Below are 24,948 nucleotides of genomic sequence, written 5' to 3' on the forward strand. Positions count from 1 at the left end.
TTACATGTAATTAACTCCAGTTACCTTGGATAAAGTTGTTTGTCAAATAATAATAATGAGCTATGGATGTAGAGACTGAGCCTTGTGAGAGGTGCATTCTGTATCTTCATCAGTTTTCAGTACTACCTACTACCTCAGCAAGCCTTGAAGAAAAATATAATCAATAATTCATCAAAAGGAATTATGTAAGGAAAATAACAAAAGTTATTAGATAAGGAAAATGTGGGATCTGAGAAAACTGAAGAACAATCCCATGAAAATGACACTAATCTGGACTGAAAATTCAAAAGCATTTTTTAATCTTAAGCAAGAGTGCAAAATCATAAATAACATTTAACCCCCAACAAAAAGTGTTGTAAAGATAAACATAGTGATATAAAAATACAAGTTAAAGAATGTAGTTATTTCTGAATAAGAGACAATGCTTTAAACAATGTTTGTGATGCACGGGTAACTAACAGAAAGATTCGGAAAAAAAAAACAAATAAATTGACTGGCATGCAACTAAAAATAAAACTGCAATCACATTTACTAATTCTTCACAGACATACAGTGTAAAACAAGTTTGGGAACAAAACAATTTGAGCTTCCTTTCAGAATAAAGGATCACATTGCTGTACATTTTAGTCTCCTTCTTCTCAATGTTCTTGTGTGTCAGGTTGGGCTCTGTAACATACTGATCACATTACATATAGGTAATCTCACAGAATGAATGTAGAAAAAAACAATGGAAAAATAAAAAAATGGAAAATTGTAGACAATATCCCAAGCTTTTACAAGGTTACAAATATCCTCAATTAAAATTTGACTTTAAGAATCCACAGCTATGGAGAATCACAGAGGATGTTGTTTGTTAAATAAGCAGTGGCCATTGACCACTTCTTTTGTGTTAAACATACTACTGCCCTCTGCTGTGCACTATGGTTATTAGGAAAGATCTACAGAGGAGTAAAATTAACAGCTTTCCTAAAAAAATTGATTTTCAACACCACAGTGCTGGGAAGCACATGCTGTTTTTTCCCAGCTTTGATAAATGCACCTGATTTTCTGACAGTACAGTTAAATATCAATTCTAATTTGTATATATATATAATTTTGATAGAAAAATGAACACAGCAGTTTAGGACAAATAACATGTAAGTTATTGAGGACTGGGACATGAACATTATATATATTATTAAGTTTATGTATAAAAAGAATTGAAAAAATACAGTTATCCACACAGTGTGTTTGTGCCTATCAAAATGATTCTTTCCCACTATCATTTCTAGATGTGAAGAATTCTTCTCCACTGCACATTAATTATCCAAGACATCTGCAACCCTTGCAACAAGACAATTGGAAAATGTTTTACCATCACTCAAATACCAGCTACCTAAGACAGTGCATCAGTGTGACAGACACATTGTATACATACAGTTTGTACAATATCCTTGACATCCTGTCATTAAAAGAGCAGGTTGTGTTTAATTCTTAGTTCTCCACCTCCTTTGAAGGGCTTAGTTCTCAGCTGTGTTTATTTGAACTGAGTTAACGTCTTTGGGAGGCAGCAGTGAAATGTGATGCAGAGACAGGAAAGCGCACACAGCCCAAAAACCGGAACACTAAATGCAGGAAAATTTAACAAAAGAAAAATCTGCTGCCAGGAAAACTTATATCTTTACAATGAATGGAGAAGAAAACATTTGATAAAAAAATACTTTATATCTGACTTCATTATAAAATAGAATCAAAAGTTACTATTTTCATTAAATCACCACATTGGGAATCACCCATGCATCTCTTGTTGCTACACACAGTAGTTCATCCCATGCATAAGGAATGCTAAACAGCCTCCACCAACCTGCCCACCATTCCAGGTGTTATATGCAGCACATAGAAGATTCAGCCCCTGAATGGAGGTGGGATCCCTTACTGCAAACTTGCAGGCACCTGGGAAGTCACAGAGATCACTTTTGCACTGTGAGTTGAGAAAGCTTTGGCCATCTAATCTCAGTTACTAAGTTACTAAGTCAACTGCATTTGGGGATGCTGGTCCCAGTCAGCTAGTGATGTGATCCAGCCTTAAACTTGCAACATCACGGAACTCAACCTGTATTCAGAGTGAGTGAAGACTTCAAAAGAGATTTGAAGTTTGAGGTTTCAATTTTCCTTTCTAGAGTCCAGCCTTATAAAGTAAACATCAACAACAACTTAGTAGCATTAGACAGATATTTTAGAGTAAAAATTCACTTTCAGTATTCACTTAGGTGAATGAATTGTGCTGCCCTATGACACATTTAGCTTCAATGTGATCAATTTTCAAATATTAGTGAAAAACATGAAAACAGAAATAAAGTTATTTTCGGGGGAAAACGACCTTGTAACAGTTCTTTAAAGCCTTACTAAAAAACAACAACTGAACATTTAAGGGCACCAGGGTAAACAAACACAAGCTAAAAAACTACTTAATGTGCGTTGTTGTGTGCAATAAGAACAGACAGCCAATCCCAGACTTAATATATAAGTCATATTTCATTTACAGGGTTAAAAGAAAACACATTTTTTTTTTGTGAACCTGACTTACTTTTAACCTTTCGAAGCAGCACATGCTAAAACAGTGTGGATACCTTTTGGGGCCACAATAGTGCATCTGGCTCATGAGAACATTCTTCAGGTCAAGTCAGTGCTCAAATTATGATGATAGTGCCTGCTTAAGGTCATAATGCCATCACAGTTGACAATGTTGAAATTTAATTTCATTAATAAAAAATTGTTTACTTGGTGAAAACTCAGTGAAAAGTTCATTTATAGACCAGAAAGAATATATTCAGTTCAAATTTGTCACAGATATGAATCTTTTAAAAAATATAAGTTGAATTCTCAGCTAGCTCAACCATTCAGTAGGTTCAGAACCATAGAAAATCCTTCCCTTTTTCTTTATTTAGGTCTATTTTGATTACAAATCCCACAATTCCCCAATTGCTACTTACTCATTTTCATAAGACTAACAAGAACTGCAAAAAAGGACAGCTATAATGGCAATCACTACAGAACTACACCGACGTGGCAAGAACACTACAGTAAAAATTCAATCTGTACAAAATATATCCTAAAAATCACACTCATATACAGTACATATTGCTAGCCAAAAGGAAAGGAACAAAAACAAAGTCTTCAGTCATGTTGTTTTTGTAAAAAATATCAAAGAAATCATTTAAAAAATAAAAGTTGTAAATGCACGGTTCTTTCCATTAAAGCAATATCCATATGGCTTAAGAGTGCAGTCAATGTGTGCAAAGGCAGTATTTCTTTTCTTAAAAAAAAACAACCCCCATTGTTACATTCATACTTCAGGAAAAAAAGCTTCAAGTGAATGTTATTCTTCTCATCAGCAATTTTCAGGACTTAAAACGAAGCACTGATGTCAAGACTGATGGTATTTGAAAACAGATCAGTTCACAATGTCAAAAAAAACATTTGTACTGTACAACTGACCTTCTGATCACTCATACTGTCACAAAGAAGGTTAACTTGGAACAAGAACAGTTTCTTTGTTTTCATGATCTAACCTATCAAATTACTGGTGGCTCTACACCATCAGAACTTCCAGCTTCCACAGTTCCTGTAGAGGATGCACAGACCTTGCAAAGGGCTCTGTTTGATGTCTGTCAATTACTGCAGTATCACTTTGATTCCTTTTCATGTGTGTTTTTTTTAAACTTTTATAGTCATTGTTGTGTCTTCAAACTCTGAAGTGCAATCTCAGGGCTTATAGCTTTTGAAGTGAATTGTGGGTAATGTGATTAAACTTCTCCTAATTATTAGAGTCTAATTCATTTGATTTTTTAAAGCAATCTTTTAATTAAAATGCTATTAACAACCCAGACACTTATTCCTTTTCTAAAATAGTAAAAAGGATTTCATATGTTTTATATTCTTTTTGAGATCTAGGGTTCTATTCATCTACTGTGTTTGTATTCATAGAGCCTTTGAAATAAAACTAATATTCACTCTTCCAAAATAGGGCTGTGCCAAGTGCATTAACATAAATTAAGTGCTGTCATTGACTTTTTCATGGGAACTTAATAATACTATCATTTCTCACATATACAGTATACAGTATATATAGTATGCACTATGTACTGTATATACTTATATATATATATGGATTAGGTCTTGAAGTATGAAAGAATAGACAGGAAGAGTGATATATTTTTTATATATAATGAAAAAAGTACACAACCGCACAATTTTGTATTTTGTCCCCAAAGTGTCTTTTTTTGCCCAAGTCATAACACAATATGTAATTACCAACAATTCACCTCATGTGTTTCCCTGTGAAACTGTCAAAGAGGCCTGGTGGGGTTTAAAGTTGAGGTCCTTTCCTCACATTACCCTGCCCCCCAGTGCAGTCAAGTGCCAGGTCAGACAAAGGAAGAGAAGCCTGTGACAGGAGTCCGGGAGCCAGGAGCAGGCTGTCCAGCTGGGGTGTACACCCCACCTACACTGTGTGTGGTAACAACTGTCTGATAGTAGTTGTCGTTATCCCCGCTCGCACATTCGTCATACACGTAGGCCGAAGACTGTTTCAGTCCCTTCTGCTGCCGTTTCCATGAGTTGTAATAAGTGGGGTCACTCATATAGTGGTTGACAAATGAGTGCTTTGGCTGCTCATCCTCGTAATCACTGTCCGTGGCCTTCAAAATAAAAAATGGCAGGAAAGGTAAGAATTAAACACAGCGCCTCAAGCATGACCCCATTTTCACATAAAAGAGGTTAGTGTGATTATTCTGGAAAATGTTATGTTCAAGGCGCACTTAAAAACTTTTAAAGGTTTTATTTTTCAGATCTTCTCTGTGCCAGGTACAAGGTAAGGGAAGGGATTTTTTTCCTAATCTTGATGTTCAATTCTAAAGCACTGTCTCACACTTTTGCAGAAAAATCCAACAACAAAAGACAAAGGAAGCTGTAGAAAAAAAGGTATTTCAAGTCTGTATATGCCTTTCTGTTTATTTGTAATTCCAACACTAGCTGTTATCAGCCTGTTTGTTATATTACGGATATTGGGAGGAGATGATCAGTAGAAGTAAGAGAAAACTTAACCACCAGAATGTACTTTGTTTTAAGTTTGACTTGTTGCTGAAATATAGGGAGATAAAGTTCTTCTGGAAAAAAATACCTCTGACTCAGAAACCTCTGTAGGTTTCTCAGTGAGTGTGGTGCTCTCTGTCAGCACTGCTCCATTGTAATTGTTACAGATGTCTTCATCCGAGTAATGGAGTCCTCCAGGGCTTGGCCGGGGAGGAGATCTAAAATAAGAAAAAAATAAGAATTAGTCTTACGTCACTATTAGATGTATGTACATGTAAAACTCAAGTTTTAATAACTTGTTTAATACAATTTATAAAAATGAATTATGAAAAAAACTACAAGAATCGAAACTTTGTTCCTTATTTTCTTTTAACTTGTCATCAGTATCTCGCACCTGTCCGTCGTTCGGATGAGACGTAAAACCGAGGTCCTGACTCTCTGTGGTCATTAAAAATCCCAGGGTGTTTCTCGAAAAGAGTAGGGGTGTAACACCGGCGTCCTGTCCAAATTTCACATGCCTCCTAATAATCCCCCTCTATGAATTGGCTACATTACTTTGTTCTCCCCCCCCCCCCCTCCCACTCCCACTCTGACGGCAGGCGGAGCGACGCGCCGGTTGGAGTATTTCTCAGTCGCAGTTAATAGCAATGTCAGCTCAAAGTGGTTCAAACCACCAAACGGAGACTGGTGTGCCGACAAGCGGACCCTGCTGATGCGGGATTAACGCTAGGAAAGAGAGAGAGTATCTCGCACCTGTAAGAAAACTCTATGCTTAATAAAAACTTTTATTTCCATTCATAATTATTTTAATTTTAAAATACTTATAAAAATCTCAGGTACTTGAAAAAGCATAGGCTTCTAATTAACAAGGTAACGGTCATTGCATATGCCAGGTATCATCGTATCATAGTATCATAGTATCATAACATCTACAGTAGTTGCATCATCACATGTTCATACCAATGACATATTCATTAAATGAATTTAACATTAAATTAATTGCTTTATATAACTGAAATTATTTACAGTACATGTATAGTAGGAGTATAGTGTTTTAATGAGCATTAAGGTGGGAAAGAAGAATAGCATTGAAATCAAGATATTGGCTATTAAGCCCATTCAGTTTTTCATTCATTACATCTATGTGGACTGTTAAAATTAAATAATTGTTCTTTATCTCTTAGTTTCTATGATTAGAGTTCTTAAACAAATTTTATAATGGAGTTTTCAAGATTTTCACAGTCTCCAATATCATAAATAAGCGGACAGAACTGATAAGATACACTCTCCTTCAAAGCAACTCTGGGAAGTCTGCCTACAACCTTTGATAACGAGATTTATAACAGAACCCCAAGGGCAAATTTCAATTGTTTACAAGCTGAAAATCTATGTGACTAATGGAACAAGACATCAGTGCAATGTGCAGATACGACAAGTCAAGAGGGTGAGACTCCAGTATTATTGTGCCATCTCAAGCCTCATCCAGGTAAAGTGACAAATGTCTGATCAGAATTTTGTCAAGTGGCTTGCTCAGTGACTGTGCAGTGTTTGCATCAGTCTGGGCAAATACTTGTTTTTATAACCAACTCATTACGATCTTCACAGCCCTTTATCCTTAAAACTGCTAGCGTATACTGTATATTAATAATTAATTTTAACAAGCAATGCAACTCTTAGCTAATTTTAAGGGCGACAGTGCAAAGCCACAGAGTTTAACACTGATGAATGTTTTTCATTTTTCACTTGTATTTAATAATTTTCTAAAACTAATAACTGTGATGGTATTTTCAAGATAATTTTATCTGGGGTGCACTTCAGAAACTTTTGCCAAGTCACTCTTTTTGTCTTTCTTATTTCTGTGTGCTGATCACTTTTCCTTCTATTCTTACCTGGTCCCATTTTTCTTCAGAAATGAACTCTTTACATTGAGGTGTCTGCTGTTGAGCTCTAAGGCCGTGAAGCCTCCATTGTCCAGTGTGACTGACTCCTCTACAGTGGAAATATTTTTACCTGCAATGATAATAACAATAACCACTTTGGTCCTATAGTATATACACATATGAAGGCCCATATCCTTGCAAATTATGGATATAATGCATTTCTATAATAATAATCATTCCTTCACTGAAACTTTATTACAGATAGTAACCACAAGGCTGCCCTTGGTTAAGTCCCCACAGGGGATTTTGATACTAATACATCTTCCTGAGTTCTCAAACTGCAATTAATGTGTCCTCTGTAATTGTGAGCTAATGAAGAAGAGCAGAGTAATCATTTCAATTTTAATTAACTTCTTCTGATGTTTCAGGATGTGCTGCTCCTCTTCTGAAAATAAAATGCTGCATGTGACACAGAGATATGTTTGTTCCTAAAATGTTTAGAAATCTTTATAAACCACTTCACTGAAATTTATTACAATTTATTTATGTATATTAAGGGTTTGGTTTCTCCGCTCATAGCAACTGCAAGCCAAACACTCAAGAGCAGTGGTAATGTTGAAGACATTTCCCACTGGTTGTGAGGCTTTTTCAGTTGTGACTTAAGTTCTCTTCTGAACCTAATTAGAACACGTATGAGTATTGCCGAAGAGAGGACAGTGCTGAAATTAACATGCATGATATGTAATAGAAAGATATAGTCCTAAGTAATCAAAGGAAGACCTTCTGAAAAGAAAACAACAGATTTTCATATGATTAATTCATTTGCATGGAAACAGCTCTAATCAATTTAAAAAATCCATATGTATTTTTGTAATGTAGCAACTGATGAGAATAATGTCATTGTTTCTTAGCAACAATAAAAAGTGCCTCATGGTAATTATCCTCTGTTGGCTTTGGCCATGTATATAGTTGCTTTAGTCAAGACTTTTTCTAAATTATTTTTAAGGTTGTGTTTTTTGTCCTTTCCCACTTTTGAAAACTGGCCAGTAGAAGGCTCTTACCTGCATTACAGCTTTTGTACTTCTTGCTCTGGCCATGCAGCACTAAACCAAACACGATGAGGAGGATGAGAATGAGACCACAGAGAGCCATTACGATCAGGAACCACCACTCTTCATAGAAGGGTGTTTCTGAATGGGCTGTTCGGAAAAGAAAGAAATGAAAACAATAAAAAGGCCACTTCTCTTAGCCCAATCTGGCACAGTTAAATTATGTCACTAGATGGCGGCAAAGATTTAAATACCACAGCTGCTTATGTGTGGCTTGGACATTTGTGATACTCTATACAATATGCAATTATCGTACTTCTGCTCCACTTTGAATGACTTTTAATCACCCAGATGTATCCACTGGTACCATGCAATAATGTCTGCTTCCTGGTTGGTACATCACGCAAAGCCTCAGGAGATAGTGACCTTTCAGCTCCCTCCCTCCTGTACACATCTTGGCCTATCAGGTTGAGCCAACTGAGTTAAAAGGTCAGATGCTAACATTTATTTGTAGACTAAGAAAACCAAAGGATGAACACTTCAATAATGTCATCCTATTTGACTGACAGCCATGATGAAAAGAACTCAAAGAAGGAAAGGGGGAATTACATTTTCTAAGTTTGATCTCTTTATTGATTGACGAATAACTACACAGAAAACAAAATCCCGACCAGGACATACCTGCCTTATTCCCAGTGTATGTATAAAAACAATGTATGTGGCACAGCACTGAAACCAAACAACCAGATTTTCATTTATAATGGTAACACATATCCTCGTATGCCAACAAAATCAGTGCATGCTCACAAATCAATTGAAAGGTCATTTTGCCAATCTATCAGTCCATTAATCTTTAGTCTCCTGAACAACACTACATTCACATTAATCAGAACAGTCTTTTGTTCCCGTATTTGATGATGAACTGCAGTGAATTAAATTTTCCTTTGTACAGTGTTCTCTCCAGAAACCTGCCTAATAATTTCAATTGTAATTCTTTCCTAGTCTACTTGGGTGTGCCACAAGAAAAGATTTATCACAATGAGAAAGTGTGGGACAATCCCACTTCAAGAAATGGGCTAGCTTTCTGACAGTTTAATCTGCCTCTGTGGGCTGAACAAACTTCATTCTGTCAACTAGAGCTGTGACAGCAACACAAATACAAGGAACAGCAACACCCAAAATGAAAATCTATTTAGAAATGTTCATTGAGATGTTAGGGATGAAGCTTTACTTTAACCTGCTTAGCCATGGATAACCCCAGGCTGTAGGATGAGGAAGTCAGGATTCTAGTGCACAGAAAATTAACTGTGGTGTAGCTGCAAAGATGAGGTGTGGCAGAACTGGAATTCACAAAAGATGAACACAAGGAAAAGAAGGGCTCACTTTCATAATATAGCTTTTTGGAAAGTGATGCCATGGAAGATTATGAGTTAGAATAGTAGAGATGAAAGAACAGAAAGAATCAATCAGTATTTGTAAGCACATCAATATACTGTAGTAACAATGCTGGCAGGCCAGATTAAAACAGTATTTCTTCCTTAAGCTAGAAAAATCTTACTCAAAAACAAATTTGTTACATCTCGTGCAGTAGAAAACAAAGGTTGCAGTTATCTAACATTGTTCCATTGTCAACCAATGAAATAACAAGTAGCTCCTTTTCAGTGTGACCGAAAGCGATTTAAAATGTCAATAACCCTTATTGAAAATGTCAACCACATAATTTTAACTTACGAGCTGAAAAGGTTTTAAATCGTTTTTAACTATACTGCAGTGCGAAGCATACAAGTACTGTTGAAATCTGTGAAAACCAGACCGTGTTTACCTGACAAGGCAGCAGAGGGTGCACTGGGCTCACCATAGCCAAACTCATTGACTGCAATCACCCGGAACTCATAGCTCACGCCCTGCCGCAGGCGGTCCACACTGAGTGTGTGAGAAGTGGTGCTGGGGGACAAGTATTTCACAAAGGTATCCCACAAACCCTCATCTGCAAACACAGCAAGAAAGAATATCATGTGCAATGTAAATGTCATCTGAACAGAATTGTATCCCAGGGCATTTCAATTTGAATAACCTCTGTGAAATATTTTGCTTTGTGACTTTAAATAAAACATTACTGACTGTTTTTTATAACAAAAAAATCGATATAAGCACAACCCTTATGCAGCCAAAAGGATCTCCAGTAGGTACTAAAAACAGAACTTAATTAACTCCTACTCAGTAGCGGACCTTTAATGTTACAATCAAACACTGCTGTATGAAAGGGAGTATCATTACAAAGAGTATTGGAGACACAGTAACTGCATTACAGCAGTTACAGCACGGTAACTGCATTACAGGTATGAGTGAATCTTTTTTTGGTACATACAGTTGTGAACAATAGAACCTTCTATATTAAAACATGCTCTGTTAACATTGATTCCTGATTTAATATTGTTATCCCTTAACACAAATATATAAAACATTTGGTTAAAGTGTCTCACCAACATATTTCTGCATGTCACTCTAATAATGTATGGTTTCAGGACTTTTCCAATAGCAACCACCAAAAAAGTGAAATTCACAAATTTTCATTTTCAATTGCCTTCCTAAGGAATACTACTGGACACTCTAGAGCTTCAAAAAAAGTTAGCTTTCCTAAACTTGTGAAAACAAGAAACGGTACGAAAAACTGCTTTTTATTTCATATGTTTTGCGAAATAAATATAGACATCTCCATTTTGGGGTGCTAACAGACATGCCTCAAGTGAAGTGGAGAGGAGTTTTTTACTCACCTGAGGGACGCGCCTCAATGACATATCCTGTGACAGGCCCCGCACCCGAGTCTCCTGCTGACCAATGGATTGTAAGAGTAGAGCCAGACTTTGTGATTGATGTCTCTAAGGGAGAACTGGGCGATCCTGCAGCAGTCCAGCACAGATATACAAGTTATGGTGAACAGGACAATATTTTAACTGTTCTGAATATTTTTTTCAAAGCAGAAAGATAGCTTTAATCCTTTGGCAACCTCAAATTGTTTTGTTCAATGCCAGAGTAAATATAAAAAAGGTGTTAATCAAGGTTATCCTCACTTTTCTGCCTAGGGGAGGGGGTGGGGTGACATGTCATCTGTTATTTGGGTTTGCAGTGAAACTGGCTGTCCTTCTTGGTTCAGTCTTATCCCTTTACCATTACCCCATGGAATAGACAAGGGACACATGACACTGACACTGACACATCACTGGGCAAAAGGCAATTTTAGAATCTCCCCATACACAATATTGACACATGAGACCCAGTAGCAAAAGTCTCTCAATTGCTTGGATAAGTAGAGAGACAATCTTTGTTCAGGGTTGAAATTAATTGTCCTTAATAACCGCAGAGAAACATGCCACACTGCAGAACCTCAGTTTTCTAAACTTTTGACCTGCACTTAATGAAGCTGTATTCATTTGTGAACCCGTGATGCTTCTTTATGGAGTGTGCTGGTCTTTGAACTTAAAAGCAAATACTTATGTTCAATTTATTTCACAAGTTTGCAAGGATTACTTTTTAATAGGTATATTCAGCTAGTTGCTGGCTCTTACCTTCCATAGGTCCCGCAGTGATGTTAGCCTCCAGTGCTGGCCCAAAGGTTATAGTCTTGGCTTGGACTCGGAAGCAGTAAGTCACTCCTTTGGTTAGATCACGGACCTTCAGCCAGCGCTGCCAGTTGCCCTTGATGTCCACTGTCACAACCTTACTCACGCCTACAGGACATGATCATTAGCTAAGCAACATCACCATAACCATCTAGATTGAAAGGGTACACATGTCATGGAACTAAAACCTTCAAGCAGAACCCTAGACACTATTTTTAAATATAATCAAGATCAGAACGAACTCTTCTACATTTTCAGGTTCAGTAAGAGCTAGATGGCCACGTGCTCCCAAACTTTGAGCTAACAATTTCACCTTCTCAATTGAATGCATTGTTTTAAAATGCTTTCCCATAATTTTATTGAAAATTCAGAATGATAACTAGGTTTTCGATAAACACAGCTGATTGGGTATAGCCAATGTGTAATTTTTATATCTCAGCTCATAGCTACAAATCCTGACCTAGTACACAGGGGTGAATGAGCAAATGAAGGCAGTCTCATCCGACCTGCTGACTTTTGAGCCACCCTTTGTTTTATACAGATTCTTTACACGCCCAAGGGATTGACTACAGCAGCAGAATTTCAAGATAATGACTCTGATTATCAAAACTTTATTTCTTCAGAACAGGAAAGCAGCAATTGCACTACATAGAAAGGATGAATGTGATGTTTACCATGTATATGTAGCATTGTACCATTTACTGTACCTACGTACCATGTATGGGTGCCAAAGGCTCATAGACTACCCGGTATCCTTCTATGACTCCATTCGGTAAAAATGGAACTCCCCAGGAGACATTGAGTGTAGTTGTTGTGACCTCAGAGAAGAAAATGAAACTGGGAGCACTGGGAGCTTAAAAAGAAAATAGAGTGTTAAACAAACAAGACAAGGGACAAGAGTACAGAAATATTAATCAATTTTGAAATGTTTGAGAAGTATAATGGAAAAAAAGTCATTACTTTTATAATTATTAGTATTTCTAAATAATAATAATTATAATAATTGCTTACACTTATATAGCACTTTTCTGGACACTCCACTCAAAGCGCTTTACAGGTAATGGGGACTCCCCTCCACCACCACCAATGTGCAGCCCCACCTGGATGAGGCGACGGCAGACATAGTGTGCTAGAACGCTCACCACACATCAGCTATTAGTGGGGAGAAGAACAGAGTGATGAAGCCAATTCATAGATGGGATTATTAGGAGGCCATGATTGGTAAGGGCCAATGGAAAATTTGGTCAGGACACCAGGGTTACACCCCTACTCTTTTCGAGAAACGCCCAGGGATTTTTAATGACCACAGAGAGTCAGAACCTTGGTTGCACGTCTCATCCGAAGGATGTTCCCTTTTACAGTATAGTGTCCCCGTCACTATACTGGGGCATTAGAACACACATAGACCGCAGGGTGAGTGCCCCACTAACACCTCTTCCAGTAGCAACCTTAGTTTTTAGAATAGCTAAAAATATATTATTGCTTCATTAAAAAACATATTTCTGCTAGGTATCCCACAAAAGGTAACATGGTCAACAACATTCTGTTGTGGCAAAATGAACACTGTCTCCATGACTGTTTATGTATGCCAAAGAGCAGGGGTATCGAACATGGTTCAGTCTGGTCTACCAAGCTCATATATTCAGCCTGTGGGGCAAGTTCATTCAGAGCCATGACCATGATTCAAGTTGTGCTTTGTTAGAGCCTGCATAGCCCACAGACCAAGTAGGCTAGCATGGTGATGTTACTATAACTGTCTTGTATGCACAGCACTCCCTGTGGTCTCTACCGCCGTTCAATCATAGCGCACTTGTTTGACAATTAACGTACATCATATCTAGTAATAGGTTTATTCCATGCTGAAAAGAGAAGAAAGAAAACACAACGTTCTGGCTGTGGAGCCTTCTTCGGGTGTAAGGGTGTATCCCTAAGGCTTGATCCTTGGCAGCCTACGCCTGCTGACGCAGCTACCCACCTAAACTACATCAGATTTAGTTTGATAGAGTTGTCTCTTTGCATGAGAATGGTGAGGTAAAATACAGTACTGACAGTAAAATCTGATTATTTTTTTCTAAACTTCTTAAAATTTTCCTCAGCTTCTGAATTGCCATTAGTTTTTAAAGTCTTTTACCATTTCAAATGCATGTTTTTGGAACATAACAACAGACTCAGATTTAGAATTATGTTATAAAAGAAAAAAAAGAAATATAAAGAATGTTGTGTTGTTCAAAAGACGTGTCATCATTGGCTAAGTGTTAGTCTTATCAGGCTCCTTCAAGATTTTACAGGAGACACTGATCACTATTTGCACATCCTGGTTAACTCTCATCTCATTTCTACAGTTTACCCACTGATATATTGATACCCCAGAGCTGATCAGCTGGCATTACTACCCTGACCCCTCTCCTTACCATATGCTTATGGAATATAGTGAATATGCAGTGACTGCTTATTACATTTTAAATTTGCAGTCATTGCGGATTCTCTAGGTTGTGTTTGTTTCTATATGCAACAGGTAGCTTTTTCCAGAGAGCAATAGCAATAGTTGCAGAAGTAATTCATTGTTATATTTATATCTCTGTAATAGCATTCAAGATTTTCTATGTTTATTTTTTGTCATAAAATGACCCTTTAACCTTGCCTTTTGCTGATTCTGGTTTCGAGTTAAAAACACTCAAACTTTGCTACTTATAAAACAAAACAAGCTGTCATTAGCTGTCATCACAGCCAGCCGCTTAGTGTTAAGTCTCTCAAACAGAGATAAAAGGCCATTCTGATCACTGATCCCAGGGCCTGTCTCACCTGCATTTCAGTCCTGCATTAACCAATTACCAACAAGTATATACAGTACATGCATTTATTTTTTACTGTTGCTGAACAAGGTGTCCTGGCAATATTCTTTTCAACAGAACAAAGACTTACGTGCTGCAAAAACAAGGAACAAGGAAAAACAAAGGAACAAAAATTCAAATCAAATGGGACGTGCTATAGCAAATGAGTTTTATATCCCTGCCAAACAGACTATAAACATAGGACTAGAGCAGTGGCCACTTTCAATAAACCTTATAAACCTTATAAAAAAAAATCTTATAATATTCTGTGAACCTAAGTCACCCCCAAGTTTTCCTTATTTTTTATTTATTGATGTCTGGTCCTTGGTAGATCTGCCTTGCTTATTCAGGAAACTAGAGTGATGGTGAATGACTTGACATTTACTTTGCAATGTCAACCTTACTTTATTAATGTTAGCTGACGATAAATTATCACTCATTATAACTTCCTATTACTAGCTCCATTTTTTCTGATTTGCTACCCTTCTGCAAAATGTTTTGCAGCCTTCTGTTTCATTGCTACTTTACATAAACTAAGAAGAGAGATTATTAATAGAAAACAAAATCTAGCAAGGCTTCTTAGGTTTTGCACATTCATTAAAGCCATATTTTGCAAAATACACCTTCTGAAGGAAGGAAGAACGGAACATAATACCAATATAAACCCCTAATTTTATTCTAAGATTCATAATGTCAGGCAAAATTATTAGTATTCCTAACTTTCCTCCTTTCTCGTATTGGTTTCTATTCACATGACTGACAGTGTGTAAATGGAAGCTTAAGTTTCCTGTGTTCCGTGGGGAGGGGAGGGAGTTTCCCCTTTTCTTCAGTGTAAATGCCTAAGGCTTGCCCTAGAGCATTTGAAACAGAATAGGATGTACAGAAAAAAAGTACAGGACATTAACCTGTTAGTTCAACCAATCAAAACCCAATCTGTTTTCTGAAGTTTCCTGTAGAAGTGCATCATGTCTATGTTTCCAAATGATATCTTTTGTTGGCTCTTCACAGCCAAAACACAGATGGTTATCTGATCTAAAAAAAAGTCAATTTTGTTGAAGAAAGCAGACTGCGCATATTGCATGTGACTTTAATTTATGGTGTGTTGGCACTAGGGGTGTAATTTCGGATGTGCAGTGCTTTCACAGGTGTGTCATAGATTTTTTTTAAGTTTCTCAGTTTCTCAAGATGGCCACAGAAAGAAAAAGGTACATAAAATGGATGGGTGACATAATCCCTGGAACAAGGCACAGGTGCTGCCCTGTTCTAGGTAATATAAAATGACTGCTAAACTGCTGGAAAGGAGAATCAGAGAGGAAATTACAATGAACCAAAGAGGAAGTCTGCTAAACTGAGAAAGCTGCACTGTGTTGTAGACACTACTGTCCTTTACTCAAAAACCTGAGAAGCTAGAAAAGATTGTTTGGAATCAGATGGAAGGTTAAACTGTGAGGAGTAAATGAACTCCAAAATAATCTAGATTACTAACTTGCTGTGTTAAAACTGGAGAAAAAAACAGGGAAAAATAAACAGAAACCAAAAGGAGCTGAGAGACAGAGTGCACCTGCTCTTAAGGAAGTAATACAAAGAACTCCAATCAAGCAATGACAGAGAGATGAAGAAAACAAATTTAGAAACATGGCTAAAGAAACATGGCTGGAGACCTGAAGCTATGAGCCGGTGGAGATTTATTTTTATTTTTTTAAGTAGCTAAATATGGCAAACTGTTTTCTTTTGACATATCTGGGGCAGAACAGCTACCCCTGATATTAAGTAGAACACTGAGTGAGTTAGATGCTCAACCCACAAGATACGTAGGTTTAGTTTAGTTGTTTTATTTTTGCTTGATAAATTAAAGCCTTAATTGTACGACTGGTGTGGGTCTGTTTTGTCTTGGGACTCATCTATCTTTCTCAAGAATTGTTGTCTTGTTTCCACTTTACTGTAATGTTTGTGTGTTTTCAAATTGTTAGGAATTTAGATAGATATATTAGATAGATGGACAGACAGACAAACAGACAGACAGACAGACACCTTATTGATCCTGTGAGGAAAATTGCAGATATGGTCAAATATGGCTAATATGGTCAACATGGTAGAGATTGGTGCTCAAAGTGGACCCTGAAAAAATCCCTTCCACGAATGCAAGGCAAATCTTATTGCTTATGGAAAATCAACTACAGAATGGACTACAGATAAGCAGAATGGGTGGCTTTTGCTTATAAACTTTCTAATATTTGGATCTATTTAGTTGTGGGAAACAGCAAATTCCATATAACTCATTACTCTGCTTTCCTCCCCACTGAAAGCTGTTGTGTAGTGAGCGTTCTATGGCTGCCGTCGCATCATCCAGGTGGGGGCTGCACATTGGTGGTGGTGGTGGAGGGGAGTCCCCATTACCTGTAAAGCGCTTTGAGTAGAGTGTCCAGAAAAGCGCTATAAACGTGTAAGCAATTATTATTATTATAATTTATACTCCCTATCAATCCAGCCATCATTGGCAGCGCAGTGTGCTCATTCTGTACATCACAAAGGCCAGAAATTGGAGTTCACTTATGAAGCTGTATCAACGCAACCGTACTTACCTGCTTGAAGAGTTCGGCCTTTCCTGGGCTCACTCAGCGGTCCATCCCCCGCTGCATTGAATGCCGAAATCTTCACTGAATAGGAGGTGTAGCTGGTCAGATTCTTCAGTCTCACTGTTGTTTCTGGGAGGAACAGGATCTTCACTTTCTCTGTCTCATTCTGATTGTCATTCTCCCAATAATGAACCTGTTTTATATTCAGAAACAATCAGCAATCACAAAAAGGGCCACTTTCAAATAAAATCAAGGGTACCAAATTATCCTTATCAGTGAATGCACAGCATTTCATCTTCATCCATATATTTTCAGTCTTTACTGAAAAAATTCTACTTTCATTTCAGTTCGACAGAAAGAGGTAACTGGAAGGCCCATGTACAATACTAGTGAATTCTAATCTGTAGGTAAGAAACCATTATTATCACAATTTTACATTTGATTTCCAATAATCCTTTATTTCATCATTCTTTTCCTAAAAATATATAATAAATATAATAATATTCCTAACAATGTCTACTGCACCTACAGTATGTCTTAAATTATCTGAATAGTTAGTCTAGGCTTTACTTGAATCAGCAACTGAAATTATCCTTTTCTGGACAAAAACACCTGCACTTGCAGCTTTGCTTCATGTTTCCAAACCAGCCTATTAAGTGAGCAACGAGTAATCAGCAGTGTACTAAGTTATTTGGATTCACTCTTTAAATTTACCATTCAGTTATAATATTAAACACAAGGTTATCTGTTGCCCTCCAGACATAGTGCTTGGTGAAACATTAAACAACAAATTGACTGCAATAAATTCTGCAATTCAGGATAAAACAAAACAACACAAAAAGAAAGCACTTGAGCAGAATGCTGATTAGGAAAGAAAAAAAACAACCACAAAAAAACTTCAATATTATTTTTTCAATAGGTTTTCACATTCCCGGAATGCTACCAGAGAGACATAGCAGTATTAACATTTTTAAAAACCTCAACTGAAAACCATATTGACATCCTGACTCTGGTGGTTTTAAAATGAATATCAAAACAGATATTATAGTTAAATCACAATTAATTTTAAGCATATAAATGCTATCTGAAACTACTTATCAACTTGACATTTGACATCAGTTTATTCTAGCCATTATCTAAGTTTACAGAAAAGATTAATGACAATTCACTCATTCTTCATATGCAGAAAGATGTTCGTGCCACACAACATCCCGGACAGCCTCCACTGTCGGTGCTCACCTTGTATCCCTGGATGTTCCCATTTTGGGTTTCTACTGGAGGAGGCTCCCATATCACTTCCAACTGGGTTGATGATAGTGCGTTGACCTGAATATTCTGTGGTGCTACTGATGGTGCTGTAAAAACAATTGCGATTTTCACAAAACAAACACTAAAGTAAGCCTGCTCTATAAAATGGTATTCGTTGCATTCTGGATTGTACTTTGTATATGTGTGCATAGGTGCTAAGGATCATCTAAAATGTCATTCAAGAATACTATACTCCAGCATCCATAAAAACACAGACAGAGACTATAAAAGAAACGAATGCAATAAAATCATTAGAAGTCTTGCTAAACATTCATATATCACTGTTTCACACACAGAAAATGATTTCAAATACTCAGTTGAATGCTTGTGCTATACAGTACACCTACAGTACACCTACAAGGCAGCAGCCTTGATATGAACATAAATGTTCCTTTAAGTCTCTGTGCTTCTGAGAGAGAGATCTTTTATTGTTTGCAACTGTAGGTTTCTTGCTCCACCTTCTGGTAGCGAAACCAATGCAGGTAACTTTGTGACCTTTCCGCTAAGATAGTTATCAAAGACAAAAACATTGTTGCATAGGTACACAGATCTGAGCAAATGTTTGTACATTTTAGGGTGTGAAAGCTCATGGGTTGCTTTTAGTCCAGTCTGTGCTGCTCTTCATTCTTTATTAGCTGCTCAACAGAACACTATGCACACAGTACAGACTGAACAATATTTTAAAGCATACAATGGAACAAATAAGTTAAAAGGTCCAACAGCAGCAAACACTAACTTAAAAAAAGTAATGTGCAGCAATGCTCTTTACTGTGTGGTACATCTGATATTGATAGATTATATGAGTGGGCAGCTGGTGAAGGTAAAAAGAAAAGTGAGACTGATGTTCAGACAAAGATGAGTATGACTATCAGTTTTTGAAAGCCCCACCCTTTGTTGAAAAGATTCACAGTTTACTCCCATGACAAGTGACCATGCATTTTCATTTGGAATTTGCTGAGGCATCAGAGGGAATTGTTAATACAGTTAATAAAACAAGAATGTTCTTGGCCTTCCAGCTGTAATAAGCAACAATTAATTTATGGTTCTTAAACACAGACACAGCATTTCTACACACCCTCTCAAAATAAAAACGACAAAAGAATTGAGACCGGAAAATTGACGTGACTGGAGATTTTAAGAGAAATTTTGTGTTAATTAAGCCTTGGGCACCCAGAGCGCTTTTCTCTTCCTGAAAACTAAGAAACGAGGAACAAATTGCAGCTGTTTCAAACAATATGTATGAAAGTACACCAATTATTACCAATTAAACATCCAAAGATAATGAAAAGCGCCAAAAATAATACATGCTTTGTTTCTTCATGAATCTAGTCATTTATAAATTAAAACATATTTTTAAATCCCAGTCTTAAGAAAAATGCTGCAAATTTCAAAGAACTCTATTGCCTTCTGAAATTCCTGAAAATCATGAATATTTTTTAAAACATACTGTATTCCCCATAACAGCAGATCAGATTAAAGATGTAATTGTACATTGTTCAGCCTTGGGATGCTTTATTTGTAAAAGTATTATTCACAAATGAATTTAATCAATACTATGCTTATTTATCAATGTCATCCTTGCAACGTTTATCGAACACTGATTCATCCTAGTGAGCAGGAATGCACATTTCAGGTAAATGAGTTCCAGCCTGGATGCCAATACCTTTTTCTGCATCTCATACACAGACAATGATACAATATGAATAAGACAGGTAATCTAAATATAAAGTTAAAAGTATTAGTCATAGCAATACTCAGATATATGAATACTGAAAGTTCACTTGAGGCCAAACACTATTTCAATTTTGCACTATAAGCCTTGAAGGACAGTGTAAGGTTTCATTGTGGATACTGAACTGAAGGAAAGAGTTAATCCTTCAGTATCAGGTGCAGCCATCTGGAAACACTACACTGTTGATCTATTGCCCCTTAGCCGTTTCTTCCCAATTACACAGGTTTAAACAAATAATTATACACAGCAGGCTGCACAGCCTATCACCTAGAAGATGCCCTGTGTGGCTTTTGTGATTAGTCTACAAAAGGCTATGAGTCACAGGGGGAACATGCCACAATGTGCAGCTCAGCTTACAGGTTCCATCCACACAGTGAGACCAAAGACAGTGAATGTTTGTTAGTAAAATAAAATGGAAGGACAATTCTTTGTACATACTAAGAGAGGAACCTGCTAGGGATGACCTTCACCAGTTACAAGAATTGTTTTCCTTTCTTCACTTTTCTTTAGCCCTATAACTGACAGTAATTATCAGGCAATGAACCTGTCAGGGAACTATTTGTTTTGCTCTAACTCATGTCTTTCCTCACCATTATCTCCCAGTCTTCCCTGCTCTAATGAGGATGTTAATAACCTTAGCCAGGTTGCTTTGCCAGCTGCTTCAGTTCATTATAAAAGATTCATATTTACTGCTCCGTTAAACCCCACACCATTGCTAAAAAACAAGTTTCGGTGGAAAAAAAACACTTTCCATTCAGTCAATTGTTGAAATATTAGAAGTCAATGAACAGAGATGCAGAAGCATCTGGAGTTTTTGTAATCTACAATTTTCATATTAATTTGTCTACAGTTTAAAAGACAATAAAAAAGAATGGCACGTATTTGGTTGTTTTTCATTTCTAAAGTTAGGAAGGCATTAATGCACAGTAATTAGTCCTCACACTGAATTCATCGTCTTTAAATAACCTTTTTTAACATTAGGCAAGTGGAGTTATGGGTGCAGGATAATTTGTAAAATACTACTACTAATAAGCTTTATGCAACCATATTAGCATTGACGTCAGTTAGATTTTAGATTTAAATTTGGGGATACATAAGGAGAAAGATTTCTATTGTGTTGCTAACACAGTCTGTGTAGTACTGTATTCAAATAAAACCATTCAGCATTGGGTATATTTTGGAAATGTGAACAGAAATAAAGCACTTTCTCTGTATTGTAGCTGGATACCACTACAGTACTCACTTCGGTGCACTTAATTATATCTAGTTTATAGTTGGGATCTTTGGAAATCACAGTTTATTTTTCAAAACAGTTAGCCAATTAGTTCCACTTACTGTACTTCCATTTGACATGATACAAATTGCAATTTCTTTTCAACTTTGTATCTTGGGGTTATGTCTATTTCATTTAATGGTTTCTATATATTCTTTAATAATAGTACTGATAAGAAGTCAGATCTTATTTGAACATCATTTTATATTTTTCATATTCTTAATTGGCTCTAGTAATTCTGTTTCATTATGCTCTACATATCAAATGTGCAGCAATTCCACTGCTATGAATGGATATCCTGCCAGATATAATTTGGCTTTATGAATTTAGCTGATACATTGTAAGATAGTAGATGTTACTACAGAGTTTTCTGGAAGTTGGGCTAACAATTTGAAAAGAACAAAATCTAAAGATAAGGGGACTCTAGGCATTAGAGTTAAACCCTTATATAAATAAGCCATTATTATATTGTATTCGATATTTAAAAAAAGGTCCAATTTAATCTGAATATTATAAAAATTATTAATAATTTTTTGGTATGTATTGTAGTTAGTGCTGTAAACAAAACTAAAACATGTGGTAACTAGAAAATGTCACAACCTCCTGCATGTTATGTCATTTGCTCATTTGTGCATGTACCTATTGCACATGATTATAGCATCCTGTATAGCAGTTACAAAGGGATTATTCAACTACTATGCAGCAACATTCAAATAAAGAGTTTGCATTTGATCAACATTACTGATTGTTTGATCATTTGGAAAATGATGCTCATATTTTTAATCATATACATTACTAATTAGCTCCAGTCACAATCCCTAGATTGTAGTTACTCTTAAAACCAGATATAGTCTTCTACTGTTTTTCTGAGTCAGCGTGGATTCAATGATCTGGAATTTTAAGGGACAACTTCCAATTTTAATTCAAAATCTAATATGATTTAATATGAATCTAATGACATGCAATTAAATGGTTACTTCCTTGAGCACATACTTCAGTCTATAGATATCACTCTCTATGTTTTCAGTTTAAATATAATGGTTTAGTTTATTTTCACTGACTTGTACATATTAAAACACTGGAAAAAAGTAAGTTGCTGAAAAGCACACATATCACATGTCTTGTGTCACGGTCATAACCATAAAAGAACAGAAAACAAGTACGCATTCCAGATACACAATTTGTATTTTATAGACAAACACAAGAATGGGCATTAAACAAAAATAAAACACTAGGCAAATGCCTGGGAAACTGGGAAATGACATTTATTGTAGACAAAGGCTAAGTGTGTAGCAAAAACAAAAGCTTTTAAGATAAGATGAGTAACTTTACATATGTTGTTTTATCATTTTCCTGTACACAACACAAGGAACTAATACAAAGGCAAACATAATTTTAAGATATATAATGTAGAATTTAAATCAAGGGGTGCTATACTAAACTTGTAAAATGCACTATGACCTCTTTGTAATTTTTATGTTCTCCCCACATTCACGTGGGTTTCCACATACAGTCTAAAGACATAGTGGTAGGTTAACTGGCTTCTGGGAAAACTGGCCCTGGTGTGAGTATTTGTGTGTCTGTTTCTGTGATGGACTGGCGTCCCTTCCAGGGTGTATCCTGCTTTGCGTCTGTTGCTGGCCAAGCTCTGGCTCACCCACAGCTCTAAATTGGATGGAGCAGTTAGGAAATGGATACATGTTTTTACTGTGACTGTGACTGTGTGGGTGTCTGGAAAAAGATACCCCAGTCATGCTGTCAAAGCTGGCTTCTTTCAAGAAATGGCTGACTGAGACGTTTGGCTCAATTATATTCTAGTAATCAAATACTGGGCTGAATGGTCACCTATGTTCTTATTTGCAAATTGTAAGTTACATCTAAAGTCTATGTTATCACTTCACCTGTTTAATCATAAGATGACAAAGAACAACAAAATACATACAGTACCATCCTCTTCTCTGTTTTTGCATGAAAAACACATTTTCCATCCAAAAAGACTAATTATTTAACATCACAAATATGGCATCAGTTGAACACCAAGTGAGAACAACCAGACCCCAAACTAGACAGGTTGCCCTTACTGTAAATGGCTGGGCAAATGCCAGGATACCGTCAGACCATGCTGAAATGAGAAATCTGCCCCAGCAGAACAGAAGGTCACTGTGTGGGAGGAGGCTATGCACATTTTCTGCCTGACAGCAGAGCAACACCACCAAATCACAAAACTATTAGAAATGGCGACATACAAAAGCCAAATGGACAACTCCAAGTTCCAACCTAATTAAACAAGAAAACAAATATTCTCTAAAATGAAAGCTTTATGAACTGTATTAACAATTAGGAATATTATAGAAGGGAACTATACACATAAATACTATACATCTATGAAGTGTGCTTGAAATCACAAAAAAATATCTCCTGTCTTTGGAACAACTAGCTAACAGTATATTTACTTTTCACACCTAAGGAAAGTCTTCAGGACAGTCTTGTTATATAGGATTTCTGTCCAAGCTGCACATTCTATAACTTGGGAAAGGAAATACTCACGGATACTCACACCATTTACAGATCATGAGGCAATTGAATAGCAAAATGATGTTCTAATTCATGAATACAAAAAAAGATCTTAATGGTGACTGATAGAATTGTTTAGTAAAAATGCTAGAGCGAATCAAAAATTGTAATAGGTACTTGAAAAATGTAATGCCAAATCAAGAAAAAAAAGTTAAGAGTATGCTGACACAAAAGAAGGAATGTTTTTATAAACTTCTCCAGAAAGTTTAATAAAGTCCTACAGAAAACAAAAACAGGGATAATTCTGAAGATGAATCGGAATCGAGAGCTTTGTAGCAGCAAGAACAGGAACCATCAGATTCCACAAAAAAAGAGAGATGCATGACAATGTACTGTATTATGCACATCAATAGATTTTATTATTCTTTAATAAACACAAGAAAAAAATAATTAAAAAATAAAATATCCAACTTAGCCCATTGGTATTAAGAGGAGACAATTTTTACTACCCTACCTGCTTCTCCCACAAATACTTCCACGGGGGTACTGGAGGGGCTTTCACCAATTATGTTGTATGCTGTCATCACTATTTCATAGCGCTTGTATTTGTTGAGCTCTGAAAAAAACAGACATCTTTTATCACTGTATTCTTCAAATATGCTTTTCTTTTAAGAAACTTAAACTGCTAGGGAGCTTAAAAGCCAGTAATGCTACGGCAACAGCAAAAGCAAACAAGTTATCTAACATTACTCTAAAAACTCTTTGTCTTCAAAGTATCAAAAACATCTTCAGCATCTCATGTGCCACATATGTATTAGCTAAAAAAGAGAAGATTATGACCCTGCTTTCTAACACAAGAGCAAATATAATTTTGCTAACATGGTATTGATGATAATTCAGTAGTACTAAAAGTAGTAAGTTCTTAAATTCTAGATTTCAGAAAATTAGGAAACTCTTAAACTTGTGATTCGGTATTACAAACTCAGGTATAATACACCTAGCAAAGTTAATTTTATGATTATTGTTATGAGTTTGTTGTGTTTCTCACTAAGAAAGATTTTTTAAACAACAATCTCTGAGTTGTCTTATGGC

The 24,948-nt window shown here is 36.3% G+C and overlaps 1 protein-coding gene across 1 annotated transcript in view; it reads right to left on the reverse strand.

Moving 5' to 3' along the window:
* Nucleotides 1–276: 276 nt before the first annotated feature.
* The window catches only part of sdk1a (sidekick cell adhesion molecule 1a), a 454,720-nt gene continuing 430,048 nt past the window's right edge, over nucleotides 277–24,948 (reverse strand). The window contains exons 36-46 of the mRNA XM_088936948.1: nucleotides 24,371–24,472; nucleotides 18,269–18,384; nucleotides 17,036–17,222; nucleotides 12,338–12,475; nucleotides 11,569–11,730; nucleotides 10,777–10,902; nucleotides 9,825–9,989; nucleotides 8,015–8,152; nucleotides 6,963–7,083; nucleotides 5,162–5,291; nucleotides 277–4,679 (exon numbers count right to left, since the gene is read on the reverse strand). Of these exons, the coding sequence (XP_088793074.1) occupies nucleotides 4,407–4,679; nucleotides 5,162–5,291; nucleotides 6,963–7,083; nucleotides 8,015–8,152; nucleotides 9,825–9,989; nucleotides 10,777–10,902; nucleotides 11,569–11,730; nucleotides 12,338–12,475; nucleotides 17,036–17,222; nucleotides 18,269–18,384; nucleotides 24,371–24,472 (1,658 nt within the window). The 3' untranslated portion in view covers nucleotides 277–4,406. The remainder of the gene's footprint in view (nucleotides 4,680–5,161; nucleotides 5,292–6,962; nucleotides 7,084–8,014; nucleotides 8,153–9,824; nucleotides 9,990–10,776; nucleotides 10,903–11,568; nucleotides 11,731–12,337; nucleotides 12,476–17,035; nucleotides 17,223–18,268; nucleotides 18,385–24,370; nucleotides 24,473–24,948) is intronic.

Source organism: Atractosteus spatula, chromosome 18 (assembly GCF_055471065.1).
Source record: "Atractosteus spatula isolate fAtrSpa1 chromosome 18, fAtrSpa1.hap1, whole genome shotgun sequence".
In the NCBI taxonomy this organism is placed as follows: Eukaryota; Metazoa; Chordata; class Actinopteri; order Semionotiformes; family Lepisosteidae; genus Atractosteus; species Atractosteus spatula.